Genomic DNA, 18909 nt, shown 5'->3' with positions numbered 1-18909 from the left:
GACAATATGGTGTCTCCCACTAGCACTAAAATAGTTAGGTGTATTGGTATGGGAGGGGAGGGTTTTTTATTACAGGAGATGAGGTAGAGTTAGTAGTTGACAATATGGTGTCTACCACTAAAAGAGGCAGGTGTATTGGTATGGGAGGGGAGGGTTTTTTATTACAGGAGATGAGGTAGAGTTAGTAGTTGACAATATGGTGTCTACCACTAAAAGAGGCAGGTGTATTGGTATGGGAGGGGAGGGGTTTTATTACAGGAGATGGGGTAGAGTTAGTAGTTGACAATATGGTGTCTACCACTAGCACTAAAAGAGGCAGGTGTATTGTTATGGGAGAGTTTTTATTACAGGAGATGGGGTAGAGTTAGTAGTTGACAATATGTTGTCTACCACTAGCACTAAAAGAGGCAGGTGTATTGGTATGGGAGGGGAGGGGTTTTATTACAGGAGATGGGGTAGAGTTAGTAGTTGACAATATGGTGTCTACCACTATCACTAAAAGAGGCAGCTGTATTGGTATGGGAGGGGTTTTTATTACAGGAGATGGGGTAGAGTTAGTAGTTGACAATATGGTGTCTACCACTAGCACTAAAAGAGGCAGGTGTATTGGTATGGGAGGGGAGGGGTTTTATTACAGGAGATGGGGTAGGGTTAGTAGTTGACAATATGGTGTCTACCACTAGCACTAAAAGAGGCAGGTGTATTGGTATGGGAGGGGAGGGGTTTTATTACAGGAGATGGGGTAGAGTTAGTAGTTGACAATATGGTGTCTACCACTATCACTAAAAGAGGCAGCTGTATTGGTATGGGAGGGGTTTTTATTACAGGAGATGGGGTAGAGTTAGTAGTTGACAATATGGTGTCTACCACTAGCACTAAAAGAGGCTGGTGTATTGGTATGGGAGGGGAGGGGTTTTATTACAGGAGATGGGGTAGGGTTAGTAGTTGACAATATGGTGTCTACCACTAGCACTAAAAGAGGCAGGTGTATTGGTATGGGAGGGGAGGGGTTTTATTACAGGAGATAGGGTAGAGTTAGGAGTTGACAACATGGGGTCTACCACGAGCACTTAAATAGGCACGTGTTTTGGTATGGGAGGGGAGGGGTTTTATTACAGGAGATGGGGTAGAGTTAGTATTTGACAATATGGTGTCTACCACTAGCACTAAAAGAGGCTGGTGTATTGGTATGGGAGGGGTTTTAGTACGGGAGATGGGGTAGAGTTAGTAGTTGACAATATGGTTTCTACCACTAGCACTAAAAGAGGCAATTGTATTGGTATGGGAGGGGTGGGGTTTTATTACAGGAGATGGGGTAGAGTTAGTAGTTGACAATATGGTGTCTACCACTAGCACTAAAAGAGGCAGGTGTATTGGTTTGGTATGGGAGGGGTTTTTATTACAGGAGATGGGGTAGAGTTAGTAGTTGACAATATGGCGTCTACCACTGGCCCTAAAAGAGTTAGGTGTATTGGTATGGGAGGGGAGGGGTTTTATTACAGGAGATGGGGTAGAGTTAGTAGTTGACAATATGTTGTCTACCCCTAGCACTAAAATAGGCAGTAGTATTGGTATGGGAGGTGAGGGGTGGGGTTTTATTACAGGAGAAGGGGTAGAGTTAGTAGTTGACAATATGGTGTCTCCCACTAGCACTAAAATAGTTAGGTGTATTGGTATGGGAGGGGAGTTTTTTTTTTACAGGAGATGGGGTAGTGTTAGTACTTGACAATATGGTGTCTACCACTAGCACTAAAAGAGGCTGGTGTATTGGTATAGGAGGGGTTTTATTACGAGAGATGGGGTAGAGTTAGTAGTTGACAATATGGTTTCTACCACTAGCACTAAAAGAGGCAATTGTATTGGTATGGGAGGGGTGGGGTTTTATTACAGGAGATGGGGTAGAGTTAGTAGTTGACAATATGGTGTCTACCACTAGCACTAAAAGAGTTAGGTGTATTGGTATGGTATGGGAGGGGTTTTTATTACAGGAGATGGGGTAGAGTTAGTAGTTGACAATATGTTGTCTACCCCTAGCACTAAAATAGGCAGTAGTATTGGTATGGGAGGGGAGGGGTGGGGTTTTATTACAGGAGAAGGGGTAGAGTTAGTAGTTGACAATATGGTGTCTCCCACTAGCACTAAATGAGTTAGGTGTATTGGTATGGGAGGGGAGGGTTTTTTATTACAGGAGATGGGGTAGAGTTAGTAGTTGACAATATGGTGTCTACCACTAAAAGAGGCAGGTGTATTGGTATGGGAGGAGAGGGGTTTTATTACAGGAGATGGGGTAGAGTTAGTAGTTGACAATATGGTGTCTACCACTAAAAGATGCAGATGTATTGGTATGGGAGGGGAGGGGTTTTATTACAGGAGATGGGGTACAGTTAGGAGTTGACAATATGGGGTCTACCACGAGCACTTAAATAGGCAGGTGTATTGGTAGGGGAGGGGAGGGGTTTTATTACAGGAGATGGGGTAGAGTTAGTAGTTGACAATATGGTGTCTACCACTAGCACTAAAAGAGGCAGGTGTATTGGTATGGAAGAGGAGGGGTGGGGTTTTATTACAGGAGATGGGGTAGAGTTAGTATTTGACAATATGGTGTCTACCACTAAAAGAGGCAGATGTATTGGTATGGGAGGGGAGGGGTTTTATTACAGGAGATGGGGTACAGTTAGGAGTTGACAATATGGGGTCTACCACGAGCACTTAAATAGGCAGGTGTATTGGTAGGGGAGGGGAGGGGTTTTATTACAGGAGATGGGGTAGAGTTAGTAGTTGACAATATGGTGTCTACCACTAGCACTAAAAGAGGCAGGTGTATTGGTATGGAAGAGGAGGGGTGGGGTTTTATTACAGGAGATGGGGTAGAGTTAGTATTTGACAATATGGTTTCTACCACTAGCACTAAAAGAGGCAATTGTATTGGTATGGGAGGGGATTTATTACAGGTGATGGGGTAGAGTTAGTAGTTGACAATATGGTTTCTACCACTAGCACTAAAAGAGGCAATTGTATTGGTATGGGAGGGGATTTATTACAGGTGATGGGGTAGAGTTAGTAGTTGACAACATGGTGTCTACCACCAGCTCTAAAAGAGGCAGGTGTATTGGTATGGGAGGGGAGGGGTTTTATTACAGGAGATGGGGTACAGTTAGGAGTTGACAATATGGGGTCTACCACGAGCACTTAAATAGGCAGGTGTATTGGTATGGGAGGGGAGGGGTTTTATTACAGGAGATGGGGTAGAGTTAGTAGTTGACAATATGGTGTCTACCACTAGCACTAAAAGAGGCAGGTGTATTGGTATGGGAGGGGAGGGGTTTTATTACAGGAGATGGGGTAGAGTTAGTAGTTGACAATATGGTGTCTACCACTATCACTAAAAGAGGCAGCTGTATTGGTATGGGAGGGGTTTTTATTACAGGAGATGGGGTAGAGTTAGTAGTTGACAATATGGTGTCTACCACTAGCACTAAAAGAGGCAGGTGTATTGGTATGGGAGGGGAGGGGTTTTATTACAGGAGATGGGGTAGGGTTAGTAGTTGACAATATGGTGTCTACCACTAGCACTAAAAGAGGCAGGTGTTTTGGTATGGGAGGGGAGGGGTTTTATTACAGGAGATGGGGTAGAGTTAGGAGTTGACAACATGGGGTCTACCACTAGCACTAAAAATGCAGGTGTATTGGTATGGGAGGGGAGGGGTTTTATTACAGGAGATGGAGTAGAGTTAGTAGTTGACAATATGGTGTCCGTTTATTTTTTATTGCAACAAAGACCATGTTTTGAAGTTACAAAGATTGAGACATTAGAGTCAAATAACGAGGCACATTCGTGATTTTTTTTCCACATTTTTTTATTGAAAGCATCAGAGAAAAAAACAACTCATTAAAACCGAAGTTTAATCCTAACATCCACAGATGTACAGATATTTATCAAGGATCGTACACACTGAGTGGCGTGCATAAGGCATGACCACATCCTCCTCTGCGCTGACCCAAAGCAAAAATAGAAAAACAACAAAGAACAGAACTAAACAAAAAAATATCTAAGAACCGCTTTGCTGTCCTAATAAATATTCCTCTTTTTTTTTTATTGTATAATAATCCTGACGCTTAATGAAAGTTCTGGAGGTTTCTTCAGCAAATTTGGTTGGCCATTTCTAATGATAGTTACTCAATAGTGTTTGACGTCTCTGGGAGCCATTTCATTCTGAGGAAGGTGTGTGTTAGGTTAGCCAGTTGGCTGAGCTCCTGGGGATGTGCGGCCAATCGATGCCTCCCGTCAAAGGTGAACCGGAGCATCAATTAAAAAGCGTGGGACACATTTTTTTTGGGGGGGGGGGCAATTTCCCCACTGAATTACGTGGTGGTAAGAGCTGAAAGAGTGTTGAGTTATATCGAGCCCGGCGCTCTCCTGTCACACTGCGGGAGTCCCAACTCTGAGGCACTGTCTGTCATAATACAGTCCAGTTGTGCATTGTATGGAGAATAGGGTGCCAATATAGGACACAGTATCCCCTATATAGACATAGGGTCCATTTTGGACACAGGGCCAGTCTTCTCTAAACCACTGTCTAGTCACAACGTGGGAAATCACAAGAAGCCTATGACAATGGGGTATGACATTGATCAACTTGGAATGCCATTGTGGTGAATACGCTCCTAAGGACTTGATAGAAATATGGTAGCTAGATATGACCGACTGGCTTGCTATCTGGACGGAGGCAGTGAGACAGACACAACATGGGACGGATTGGAGGAGTGGACGGCGTTAAAAGGGCAGGGAACTGAAGCAGCTCTGTGCCCCAGCCTGGATAGATACAGTAGACTGAGACGGAACACGGCTGCTCTGGAGATACCAAAGACATCGGGGCGAATCCTAACTTCCACTAAAGTCAATGTTTAAGTTAGTGAATGCATTGATGTCAATGGGAGAGAACGTGAACATTTTACTCACGTGGAAGTTGGCCCCATAGAGCCTAAGTAACTGAGACTATGATGGTAAGCAATGAAGAGCAGAGTGATAACCGTACTCTGATGAAGAGATAATGAGAAGACTAACACACTGACTGAAACACTGTGTGTGTGTGTGTGTGTAATACTCAGAAATGTCTGGCAATAGTGAGTATGTGTGTGTGTCAGCGAATGTAGTAGAGCCAATGACCCTCTCTGGCTGGTTTGTTCTGACACATAGGCTAGCGAGCTAGATCTTTAACTGCAGCTCCCTAAAACGCAGTGAGAATCACTGTACATGTTTAGCAGGCATCTTGCCCGGCCATTGTGCTACAACTAGCCTAGAATAAGAGAGGAGTTCAGTCAGTCTTGATACTGCTATTTCAACCACGTAATGACCTCATCGATATCGCTCTTACCCCATTGAGGGAAACCTCTCCTCACTTCAATGTTTTCTCTTTCTTGAATCTCTGGTAGCAATTTGGAGCGTATACAGTTCTGTTGTGTGCTTTTTTTTGGTCATTTCTATTTGTCACCTAATTTTCCTTGTATGTCATTGCTATTGTATCTTAGACGGTGACAATATGTGTAGCGCGTTGACCTTTGTGATCAAAGGTGAGTGCGGTCAGATTCCTACGGTTAATCAATGGTTTCTTCTTTAGTCTGTCTCTTAAAGTAGCAGCTGTAAGAGTGGTCTATGATGTAGAGCACATCGTTTCAGGTACAGTTTGAACACCATGGAGGTTGAGGAGCAAACGTCGACCCCGACCAATGGTCTAGCTTAAGATCTGGACACCTCCTACTGTAGCAGCTCGCCTGCTCACGAAAAAACCATGCAGCAAAAATCAATGTTATTACCTGGAGAGACGTGCAGAAATGTACACAGGTTGTTGTCACTGGAGTGAAAATGGCACAGACGTTTTGGGTTTGTTTGTCTGTTGGAATTGTAAAGTGGGTGACTTTGCGCATATATCCTGTGATCTCAAAGTTTTCTGTACTCGGAAAGTAAAAGCAGAAGATGAGGGGAAGTGACAGGGTGAGTGAAAAGAGGAAAGAGAGAGGTGTTTGGGGACAGTGGGCAGCTGAGTAGCTCTGGTGTTGGTAGATTGGTGCAGTAAATTTGATCATTGACTTGTCATTGGGATGGAAGACATGTGGGTCGAATGTTTTACGGGACAACAGATTGCCGAATGGTTATATTTTCTCCGATTGCATTGCCTGTGTTACGGTGGTTATGATGGCAGCTCACGATGTAGACCACGTAGTTCACGATGGGCCCGTTTTCTATTGGTTGTGAAAAGCACAACCCAATGGGATGAGCCACTGTAGTAAATGAATGTTGATCGACAATAGCCAGTGCGTCACAGACCAACAGACACAAAGCAGGCACATGCCCAAGACAGCTTTCACTGTAGCACCTTAGAGTAGGTTGTACATTTGTACTAGTTTAGCACAACTCCTTCAAAAATGTACGGTTCCCTTATATAAGATAGCTTTTCCGTGTGCTTTTTTTCTATCCTGTAGATATTGGAATCATTTGGAAGCTTCGTTAAAGGCACTCGATGAACAATTACATTGTTACAGACATTTCTGTGTGCGATGTCATAGCTGACCCATGATGTCACTGCCATCTTTCCCGGAACGCAATGCACAGCCTGCCTTTGAGTCACATGAACTGCTGGATCTCAAAACGTGCAATTGTTAACGGAAAAAAAGAACACCAAAAATCCCTCTTTTTCTCTAAAAAATAGGCTTTGGGGGACACTGGAGCGGATCCCAATGCCCTGAGGGGAGACAAATTGGGCCCTGTCAAGGCTCATTGAGAATGTGACTAAAATTGGTTTTGTGGTTCAGCTCCTGCACTATCCAATAAAGAGGGAAAACCTCACCGAGGAAGAGTGAGAGAAGAGAGAGAGTGAAGCCTGGTCAGATTAGTGGTGCCTTTTTATGGCTCTAGCACCACAGTGAGCAGGCAGGCAGGGACCCAGAGGTGTTGTCCGGAATGGAACCCTATTCTTAACATGGAGCCCTATTTTATGACCAGAGCCCTATTTATTTAATTTTATTTAACCTTTATTTAACTAGATAGGTCAGTTAAGAACAAATTCTTACTTACAATGACGGCCTACACCGGACGACGCTGGGACAATTGTGTGCCGCCCTATGGGACTCCCAATCATGGCCGGATGTGATGTAGCCTGGATTCGACCCAGGGACTGTAGTGATGCCTTTTGCACTGAGATGCAGTGCCTGGTCAAATGTAGTGCACTATATAGGGAATAAGGTCCCATTTCAGACACAGGGTACTGTAATGGGGATAGAGACACACAGCGCTCCAGACACAGGGTACTGTAATGGGGATAAAGACACACAGCGCTCCAGACACAGGGTACTGTAATGGGGATAGAGACACACAGCGCTCCAGACGCAGGGTACTGTAATGGGGATAGAGACACACAGCGCTCCAGACACAGGGTACTGTAATGGGGATAGAGACACACAGCGCTCCAGTCACAGGGTACTGTAATGGGGATAGAGACACACAGCGCTCCAGACACAGGGTACTGTAATGGGGATAGAGACACACAGCGCTCCAGACACAGGGTACTGTAATGAGGATAGAGACACACAGCACTCCAGACACAGGGTACTGTAATGGAGATAGAGACACACAGCGCTCCAGTCACAGGGTACTGTAATGAGGATAGAGACACACAGCACTCCAGACACAGGGTACTGTAATGGGGATAGAGACACACAGCGCTCCAGTCACAGGGTACTGTAATGAGGATAGAGACACACAGCACTCCAGACACAGGGTACTGTAATGGGGATAGAGACACACAGCGCTCCAGACGCAGGGTACTGTAATGGGGATAGAGACACACAGCGCTCCAGACACAGGGTACTGTAATGGGGATAGAGACACACAGCGCTCCAGTCACAGGGTACTGTAATGGGGATAGAGACACACAGCGCTCCAGACACAGGGTACTGTAATGGGGATAGAGACACACAGCGCTCCAGACACAGGGTACTGTAATGAGGATAGAGACACACAGCACTCCAGACACAGGGTACTGTAATGGAGATAGAGACACACAGCGCTCCAGTCACAGGGTACTGTAATGAGGATAGAGACACACAGCACTCCAGACACAGGGTACTGTAATGGGGATAGAGACACACAGCGCTCCAGTCACAGGGTACTGTAATGAGGATAGAGACACACAGCACTCCAGACACAGGGTACTGTAATGGGGATAGAGACACACAGCGCTCCAGACACAGGGTACTGTAATGGGGATAGAGACACACAGCACTCCAGACACAGGGTACTGTAATGGGGATAGAGACACACAGCGCTCCAGTCACAGGGTACTGTAATGAGGATAGAGACACACAGCACTCCAGACACAGGGTACTGTAATGGGGATAGAGACACACAGCGCTCCAGACACAGGGTACTGTAATGGGGATAGAGACACACAGCACTCCAGACACAGGGTACTGTAATGGGGATAGAGACACACAGCGCTCCAGACACAGGGTACTGTAATGGGGATAGAGACACACAGCGCTCCAGACGCAGGGTACTGTAATGGTGATAGAGACACACAGCGCTCCAGACACAGGGTACTGTAATGGGGATAGAGACATACAGCACTCCAGACACAGGGTACTGTAATGGGGATAGAGACACACAGCGCTCCAGACGCAGGGTACTGTAATGGGGATAGAGACACACAGCGCTCCAGACACAGGGTACTGTAATGGGGATAGAGACACACAGCGCTCCAGACACAGGGTACTGTAATGGGGATAGAGACACACAGCGCTCCAGACACAGGGTACTGTGTACAATGGATAGGGGTTTGATGAAAGGCTGAAAGGAGTGGGGCAGAGATATTTACAGGCTACTGAGTCTAGAGGCGGAGAAGACAGGCTTTTAGGCTTGGCTGAAAGGTTACTGTCAACATTATTGTAGTGCACTATTCTGGAAAATAACCCCTTAGGTCTGAGTACAGTAGTGTTTATCCAACCCATAAAAATGGATATCCAAGAGAGATAATGTTTGCTAAAGCAGATAACACTACTATGCTTCCATGTGTTCGTTTTGTTTGTTTGGAGTTCAGAGACATATTAAACACCGAAGCACACCAGGTGGTTAACGTGTCAATGCTAGTCTTGAATTAAGTCCCTGTCCTCCTAAGTACATCGTGCCTGGGATAGCAGGACATGTTTGACTTCCATGCAGACAAACGAGAGAGTGCCGGAGAGTTTTGCTATGTGTTGTCTGGATGACTGGAGAGGGGGGGAAAACGCAGGGTAACGTTGATGAGACTCCCGGGGAGGGGAGAAAACGCGGGGTAACGTTGATGAGACTCCCGGGGAGGGGAGAAAATGCAGGGTAACGTTGATGAGACTCCCGGGGAGGGGAGAAAATGCAGGGTAACGTTGATGAGACTCCCGGGGAGGGGAGAAAACGCAGGGTAACGTTGATGAGACTCCCGGGGAGGGGAGAAAACGCAGGGTAACGTTGATGAGACTCCCGGGGAGGGGAGAAAATGCAGGGTAACGTTGATGAGACTCCCGGGGAGGGGAGAAAATGCAGGGTAACGTTGATGAGACTCCCGGGGAGGGGAGAAAACGCAGGGTAACGTTGATGAGACTCCCGGGGAGGGGAGAAAATGCAGGGTAACGTTGATGAGACTCCCGGGGAGGGGAGAAAATGCAGGGTAACGTTGATGAGACTCCCGGGGAGGGGAGAAAACGCAGGGTAACGTTGATGAGACTCCCGGGGAGGGGAGAAAACGCAGGGTAACGTTGATGAGACTCCCGGGGAGGGGAGAAAATGCAGGGTAACGTTGATGAGACTCCCGGGGAGGGGAGAAAATGCAGGGTAACGTTGATGAGACTCCCGGGGAGGGGAGAAAATGCAGGGTAACGTTGATGAGACTCCCGGGGAGGGGAGAAAATGTATCCGTTTTGTTCAGTTGTCATTGATTCAATGAGATGAAGCGACAGCGTCGAGGCAGAGATCAGGGGGCCAACAAAGCCAGAAGCGAAGCATTAATGACCGAGGAGCGAGCTGCAACATTACCCAATATTTCCTATAGTGTTTACTGTTGACTGGTGGAATGCCCCCATAGTTGGCGAAAGAGTGGAACACGACAGATGAGAGGCGGAAAGACAATTTAAGTGGCAGAGAGGGACATTAGGTCGAACTGCCACTAGTTGCATCACATGTTCAAATACTGTTTGACGTCAGTGTGATAGTTTCGACAACCGTGGAAGGTAGCTTTAGCCAAAACGTGTAATTGTAATGAAAGGAAAAGTACGGACTGGTCCGGCCATCAAGGTCAAATTAAAAACAACAATGACAACAGCAACAACAACAATATCAACAATAACATCAACAGCATCAACAACAAAATCTAACTGAAAAACAACAAAACTCTGGATCAGAGTGTCTCTTCATCTTTGGTATAAAAATGGCCATCCTTGGGCTGCATTTGATCCACAACTAGGAAAGACTACAGAAATTGTCAACAATTTCTTCTATTGCTTTTGCACTGATTGGTTTAAACCGTAAGCTCCTACTCAATCTACGAAGTTTATCACTGCGCACATTTTTTTTCCTACCGTTTTATGTTTGTTTTAGATTTTTTTTTCTTTCTTTTCTTTGTTCTTTTTTTTTTTTTATAGTGTGACAAGCAAAGCGGGCTAAAAACACCATCAAGCTCATAAAAAAAGGTCAAATGTAGCAGATAAAAGCACTAATGTCATCAACAGCAATCTCGCCATGTAAAATAATAATTATGATAATAAAAACAAGTTCAGCATTTGCAACCGACTGCATTTTCTACAATGCAGTGTCTTTTTTCCCCCTCCTCATTGTGAAAAATCTCCTGAAAGCTTTTCTCTTTTCCCACTCTTTTCCTTAGCAGACATCTACTTTTTTCTCTTAGATTTAGTAACCTCTGACATAATGATTTATCAAAGTTTTCTTCTAACGAAGAAAAGAAAAAGAAACTGTTGTCTATTAAATCTGTACAGCTTATGTGATAGACTTTGTTTTAATGTCTCTAGCTCAACCCCTGCAGTATCATGTACCATCAAAGTGGTCCAAGAGACTGATTTAGATCGCTTTTTATTTTCAACGAGACGCCAGACTTTACTCTCTGTAAAAAGTCATCCGACGCCCTTAAAATTAAGGCCATGAAGATTCAAGAAAGAAAAACACTTATTTTCGATTTATATCTAGAAAACTCAAATTTAACAAGAGAAAAAAAAAGTGAAAAGAAATCATAGCTTAATATCTAAGGAAGACAATCTCTGTGTATCTCAAACTTTGACTTCCCCTTTTCTAATTACAAAATAAAACTCATCACCTACCTACCTGCGCATTGAACATTTCCCTATTTATGTTTTATTTTTTTCAGTTGAGTAAGTCAAGCTGAAGCCCAGCCCACCAGGCAGGTTGCCAGACTAAACATTTTCAACTCTTTGCACTGTGCCCAGCGACTTCACCCCCCCCCCCCCCCCCCAACCCACCCTCCCTCCTCTCTTTCTCTCTCTCTCTTCTCTCTCTGTAACTCTCTTAGGCCAGGTAGGAAATGAAAAAGTGTCTCTTTTTTGGTGCCTGGGCAATCTGGAAGCAATCTCTCTTCTCTCCACATTCTCAGTGCAGCCAACCCCCCTGTCTCAAGGCAACACTGTCACAGGAATATTCTCCTCGTCTGTCGCTATCTAAGGAGGAAGAGAAGAACCACAACGAGAGAGAATCAAAGGCAAGGTAATCATCATAATGCACAGACTCTAAAACGGACAATAAAGGGATAGTTCACTCAAATGACAAAATGACATATTGGTTTCCATACCGTGTAGTGTTAACAGTCTACGGACACGGTATGACAGCATTTGAAAACAGTGTCCAGGTGAACAAAACCAAAGCACGGATTGTCGTCATACCCTGTCCATAGACTGCTTACAGAGTAAGGAAACTATATATCATATATTATTTGGGTAAAAATATCCCTTTTAATTAGTCAACAAGCCCAAAAAACTCAATGTCAAAGAACAAAGCAGCAAAGAGTCAGCTACGATACGGCATAACGATAGACAATGACAGGTCTTAGTCATCGTAATGTGTTGTTGATATGTACAGTGAGAAGATGGCAGCAGTACTCACTTGGACTGGTATGAGTAAGCAACATGGTCGCTGGGCCCGTCCACCTGGATCTGATGCTGCTGCCCACTCACGTCATGCGACGAGGGGGCCACTGACTGAGGAGAGGCATCCGTGACCACTCCCTACGGGAAAAGGAAGTGGGTGTGAGACAACAGGAAGTGACATCATCCTCCATGTAACGCAATATAACCGTCTAGTAATATATTGTATCACATCACATTCTATGTGTGTCTCTGCATAATTATGTACCAATCTGTTTAAATACATCTAAACCTAATACCACAGTAGCCTTAAAAAGAAAAACTGCTTTTACAGTCACAAGGCTACATGTGAGAGGGTAAGGGTTTCATTACTGTAAGGTTTAACGTCCTAACCTCACTGAACGTCAGCCATCGTGGTCTCATTTCCCCCATCACCTTAACACGATGTCAAGGACGCTCTCAACACCATGTTTACACATCGTCCTCCGAGACACTCCTTGTCTGCAGCTCATCTCAACACCATGTTTACACATCGTCCTCCGAGACACTCCTTGTCTACAGCTCATCTCAACACCATGTTTACACATCGTCCTCCGAGACACTCCTTGTCTACAGCTCATCTCAACACCATGTTTACACATCGTCCTCCGAGACACTCCTTGTCTGCGACTCATCTCAACACCATGTTTACACATCGTCCTCCGAGACACTCCTTGTCTACAGCTCATCTCAACACCATGTTTACACATCGTCCTCCGAGACACTCCTTGTCTACAGCTCATCTCAACACCATGTTTACACATCGTCCTCAGAGACACTCCTTGTCTACAGCTCATCTCAACACCATGTTTACACATCGTCCTCCGAGACACTCCTTGTCTGCGACTCATCTCAACACCATGTTTACACATCGTCCTCCGAGACACTCCTTGCCTACAGCTCATCTCAACACCATGTTTACACATCGTCCTCCGAGACACTCCTTGTCTGCAGCTCATCTCAACACCATGTTTACACATCGTCCTCCGAGACACTCCTTGTCTGCAGCTCATCTCAACACCATGTTTACACATCGTCTTCCGAGGCACTCCTTGTCTGCAGCTCATCTCAACACCATGTTTACACATCGTCCTCCGAGGCACTCCTTGTCTGCAGCTCATCTCAACACCATGTTTACACATCGTCCTCCGAGGCACTCCTTGTCTGCAGCTCATCTCAACACCATGTTTACACATCGTCCTCCGAGACACTCCTTGTCTACAGCTCATCTCAACACCATGTTTACACATCGTCCTCCGAGGCACTCCTTGTCTGCGACTCATCTCAACACCATGTTTACACATCGTCCTCCGAGGCACTCCTTGTCTGCGACTCATCTCAACACCATGTTTACACATCGTCCTCCGAGACACTCCTTGTCTACAGCTCATCTCAACACCATGTTTACACATCGTCCTCCGAGACACTCCTTGTCTGCAGCTCATCTCAACAGCACTGATATATAGAACCTCACTGATGGTGGCATCCACCATGTGTGGCATTGAGAACGGTATAGGTGAGAGAGACAACAAGAGAACCCTTGGGCTAACGCTCTGTCTCCGAGTCTCTCTCTCCAGCCGGTGACTTTATGAAGGGTGGCTATCTCCTGATTATCATCTCCTCTATGGAGCTGTAGAGATGGATGGTGGTGTCAGGGCGTTGTCAGCTGGGCAGCCGTTTGCTAACCAGGGGCCTGGGGCTGAAGGATGTGTGTGTTGAGCACACGGCCATCCGGGAGAGGGACAGCTCCGCCGGCAGTGTGTCTCAATTCAGCACCTGTCATCTGATACAGGCTGATGCTCCATCTGAATGGGCCGGCGCCATCAGCCCTCCAGACAGCCTTCCACACTCATCATTTCTCAGCGTGTGCCCGCCTGCTCTGAGCTGCACACTCGGCACGCTCAACAGTAGCAAGCCGTGGCAACACGTGTGCTTGGCCGTTCTTATTGAGTGTTTGTGCGTGTGTGTATCTATGTCTATCTGTGTGTGTGAGAGAGTGTGTATGCATTTCTGTCCTTAGGAGTGTTTGTGTGTGTGTGCATCCAGTGTGTGCATGCATCTGTGTATGAGTGTGTATCCATGTGTGTGTGTTTTTTGGTTTTACTATCCTTGTGGGTACCAGAAACCCTCACAAGGATAGTAAAACAAGGAAAAAGTGGAGACATTTCACTGGTCCTCACAAGGAAAAAGGCTATTTTAGGCTTAGGGTTAAGGTTTAAGAGTTAGGGTTACGTTTAAGGTTAGGGAGAATAGGATTTTGAATGGGCATAAATTGTTTGGTCCCCACAAGGATAGTAAAACAAAGGTGTGTGTGTCTGTGGCTGACTTACTTCAACGGGGACGGCTGTCTGAGGCACAGGCGTGTACTGAGGAATGTAGGTCCCTTGCATAGACGCCCCGGCAGCCGCAGCAGTCATGTACTAGAACACACACATCAACAACCTGTCATGTACTGGAACACACACACACATTAACAACCTGTCATGTACTGGAACATACACACATCAACAACCTGTCATGTACTGGAACACACACATCAACAACCTGTCATGTACTGGAACACACACACATCAACAACCTGTCATGTACTGGAACACACACATCAACAACCTGTCATGTACTGGAACACACACATCAACAATCTGTCATGTACTGGAACACACACACATCAACAACCTGTCATGTACTGGAACACACACATCAACAACCTGTCATGTACTGGAACACACACACATCAACAACCTGTCATGTACTGGAACACACACATCAACAACCTGTCATGTACTGGAACACACACACATCAACAACCTGTCATGTACTGGAACACACACATCAACAACCTGTCATGTACTGGAACACACACACATCAACAACCTGTCATGTACTGGAACACACACATCAACAACCTGTCATGTACTGGAACACACACATCAACAACCTGTCATGTACTGGAACACACACACATCAACAACCTGTCATGTACTGGAACACACACATCAACAACCTGTCATGTACTGGAACACACACATCAACAACCTGTCATGTACTGGAACACACACATCAACAACCTGTCTTTTCTAACTTCAACAACAATTAATTGATCACAGGAAACAGAAACAATATGTTAGTTCATTATTACCAATCATATCAAACTGTTGTGACCCAAGTGATTGAACATTATGGTTAAAACAACATCCCACCACATATTCAATTTACATGGGATCCACTCTGCAGGTCAAACACACCCGTTACTAATCTGCTGTTTACACTGAGTGGACAAAACATTAGGAACGCCTTTCCATGACATAGACTGACCAGGTGAACTCAGGTGAAAGATATGATCCCTTATTGTCACCTGTTAAATCCACTTCAATCCGTGTAGATGAAGGGGAGGAGACAGGCTAAAGGATGTTTACGCCTTGAGACAATTGAGACATGGATTGTGTATGTGTGGGATTCAGAGGGTGGTTGGGCAAGACACAAGATTAAAGTGCCTTTGAACCGGTCTGGTAGTAGGTGCCAGGTGCATCCGGTTTGAGTGTGTCAAGAACGGCAACGCTGCTGGGTTTCACACTCAACAGTTTCCCGTGTGTATCAAGAATGGTTCACCACCCAAATGACATCCAGTGAACTTGACAAAACTGTGGGAAGCCTTGGAGTCAACATGGGCCAGCCTCCCTGTGGAACGCTTTCCACACCTCTTAGAGTCCATGTCCTGATGAATTGAGGGCAAAAGGGGGTGCAACTCAATATTAGGAATGTGTTCCTAATGTTTTGTATACTCAGTGTGTGTGTGTGTGTGTGTATATATATATATACACTGATTTTGTTTTATAAACGCAACATCCAAAGTGTTGGTCCCATGTTTCATGAGCTGAAATAAAAGATCCCAGAAATGTTCCTTAAGCACAAAAATCTTCCTTCTCTCAAAATGTGTTTACATCCATGTTAGTGAGGATTTCTCATTTGCCAAGATAATCCATCCACCTGACAGGTACAGCATACCAAGAAGCTGATTAAACAGTATGATAATTACACAGGTGCACCTTGTACTGGGGACAATAAAAGGCAACTCTAAAATGTGAAGTTTTGTCACACAACACAATGACACAAACTCAAGTTTTGAGGGAGCATGCAATTGGCAATGTCCGACAGCACTGTCGCCAGAAAACGTAATGTTCATTTCTCTACCATAAGCTGCCTCCAACGTTGTTTTACGTCAAACGTCAAACCGACCTCACAACCGCAGACCACGTGTAACCACGCCAGCCCAGGACCTCCACATCCTGCTTCTTCAGCTGCGGGATCGTCTGAGACCAGCCACCCAGACAGCTGATGAAACTGAGGAGTATTTATGTCTGTAATACAGCCCTATTTTGGGTGAAAACTCATTCTGCATGGCTGTCTAGTCATGTGAAATCCATAGATTAGGGCCTAATGAATTTACTTAAATTGTCTGATTTCCTTATATGAACTGTAAATCAGCTAAATCTTTGAAATTGTCGCATGTTGCGTTTACATTTTTGTTCTTGTAGTTCCCTTTCCGTCCTCGGGGGGGCGCTGTGAGGCAGACATGTGCTTTTAACATAGCTGTCTGACTATGGGAGGCCAGTGATAGAGGAACAGAGAGGAGGAAGCAGAGGCCCCCTGCTGGTTCTGAACTTCACAGGGAGGCAGATGCCCCCTCCTAAGAGGGAGAGAGAACGGAAACCAGAGGAGTGCAAAACAGAGCACTCAGATCACCCTGAGCTGCTTCAGTGGTTGTGTGTGTCCGCCGCAAGTGTGTGTGTTTTGGTGTGTGCATAAGTGTGTGTGTGTGTACATGCGTGTGTGTGTGTGCACCCATGGCCTATATTTCATACCAGGTCTTTTAACAGAGCTGCAGAATAGCCATTTTACAGACACGCTACTCCTGAGTGGCGCAGCGGTCTAAGGCACTGCATCTCAGTGCAAGAGGTGTCACTACAGTCCCTGGTTCGAATCCAGGCTGTATCACATCCGGCCGCGATTGGGAGTCCCATAGGGCGGTGCACAATTGGCCCAGTGTCGTCCGGGGTAGGCCGTCATTGTAAATAAGAATTTGTTCTTAACTGACTTGCCAAGTTAAATAAATGTATGCTTTTTCATCAGCACATGCTTGTGCGTAGAATGTCTACATAATGTGTAGATCAGTCTATGCCCTCCCACCACCAGTGTACAATATACAGGGTATGTGTGTTTGTGTGAGAGAGAGGCTTTCAGCTATAAGGCCTGATAATAAAAACCCAGCTGGGTTGCCTCTCCTCTTCCTGCTCCTTTTTTTTAGCAGGAACAGGAAGGACGATCCTTCCTCCCTCCTTTCCCTCCTTTCCCAGTAATGAAAAGTGTGACGGTGGCCCATTCTCTTGGCCTGGCGCCCGACGCTTGTGGAGTGTCATTACCGGCATTGGCGCTAATGGATCGGGTACGGCTCCGCCGCACAGCACTAATGAGAGGAGCTAAAGGCCATGGACGTGGGTGATTAACTTACCCCCCTTCTCTCCCTGCTGCGGAGGGCCACCAACACCCTGGGAGGATGGGTGGGGAGGGAGATGTCACACTTCGGATGGGGTGAGGTGGCGTGTCTGACTTCCTGGCTTTGCAACGCTCTCTTTTGGTTCTCCCTCTCTCTCTCTCACTCGCCATCTCTCTCACGCCCACTCTTTCTCTATCGCCCTCCTTCTCGTTCTCTTTCCCTTTCGGCCCACAATCCGCTAGAAGAGTGCTGTCAAATTCACGGTGTGACCTTCTCTGCCCTGGCGAGCGGCGACCGTTTGCATACCAATTCCTCAGGACCTTTTGTCCCCTCCCGCTATCCATTAGCTCACTCTGCTAACTCACCTGTGTCGACGGCATGAAAGCAAATGGAGGGGAGCAGAACTTAATTAGTGATATCAAAACCGATGTGTCAAAAGAGAGACAGTCTTTTGAAATGTTATATCTCTCCGTGGCTTGAAGAGGGGCTTAATAAGGAACTTCTTCAGCTTCTCTGTCCCATTTACATGACCATGACTTTACAGTCACCAGGGAACTGACGTGTCAGGAAGTCGACAGGGACGGGCTGATATCATAGATCATTTTGGACAGTGTTTAGGGCAACACCCTGTTTCGGCCAAACGAAGCTCCTTAAATACACCAGCAACACCTTCCTAATGTTGAGTTGACTCCAATGCTTCACACAGTCGTGTCAAGTTGGCTGGGTGTTCTTTGGGTGGTGGACCATTCTTGATACACACGGGAAACTGTTGAGCGTGAAAAACCCAACAGCGTTGCAGTTCTTGACACAAACCGGTGCGCCTGGCACCTACTACCGTACCCCGTTCAAAGGCACTTCAATCTTTTGTCTTGCCCAACCACCCTCTGAATGGCACACATACACAGTCCATGTCTCAAGGCTTAAAAATCCTTCTTTAACCTGTCTCCTCCCCTTCATCTACACTGATTGAAGAGGGTTTAACAGGTGACATCAGGTGACATCAATAAGACCTGGTCAGTCTATGTCATGGAAAGAGCAGGTGTTCCTAATGATTTGTATACTCAGTGTATATGGGAAAATTGTACACATGTGTTACACGAATGTGTGCACACAAGCGTGCACACACGCACACCAAGCCTCGAGCAGATGGCATAGGTTTGATGAGCGCGAGGCGGCCTCAGTGTGGGTCCTTAATGAGGGTGGTGTGAGTGGACTTCTTAAGGTCCCTCTCTCTGTACTGTCCA

General features: G+C 45.9%; 1 protein-coding gene across 7 annotated transcripts in view; it reads right to left on the bottom strand.

The window, feature by feature from the left end:
• Nucleotides 1-10604: 10604 nt before the first annotated feature.
• The window catches only part of LOC110496032 (RNA binding motif, single stranded interacting protein), a 276061-nt gene continuing 267756 nt past the window's right edge, over nt 10605-18909 (bottom strand). For 6 of the 7 annotated variants that reach the window (XM_090208428.1, XM_090208424.1, XM_090208427.1 and 3 more), the window contains 3 exons: nt 14502-14591; nt 12152-12273; nt 10605-11709 (listed from right to left, as the gene is read on the bottom strand). In XM_090208428.1, coding sequence (XP_090064554.1) covers nt 11706-11709; nt 12152-12273; nt 14502-14591 — 216 coding nt within the window. In that variant the 3' untranslated portion in view covers nt 10605-11705. Of the gene's footprint in view, nt 11710-12147; nt 12274-14501; nt 14592-18909 lie in introns of those variants that run through there. The other variant, XM_090208425.1, reaches the window with a different exon arrangement.

Source organism: Oncorhynchus mykiss, chromosome 18, assembly GCF_057628025.1.
Source record: "Oncorhynchus mykiss isolate SJ-2025 chromosome 18, ASM5762802v1, whole genome shotgun sequence".
Lineage (NCBI taxonomy): Eukaryota > Metazoa > Chordata > Actinopteri > Salmoniformes > Salmonidae > Oncorhynchus > Oncorhynchus mykiss.
This window is presented reverse-complemented; position numbering and strand designations above follow the sequence as displayed.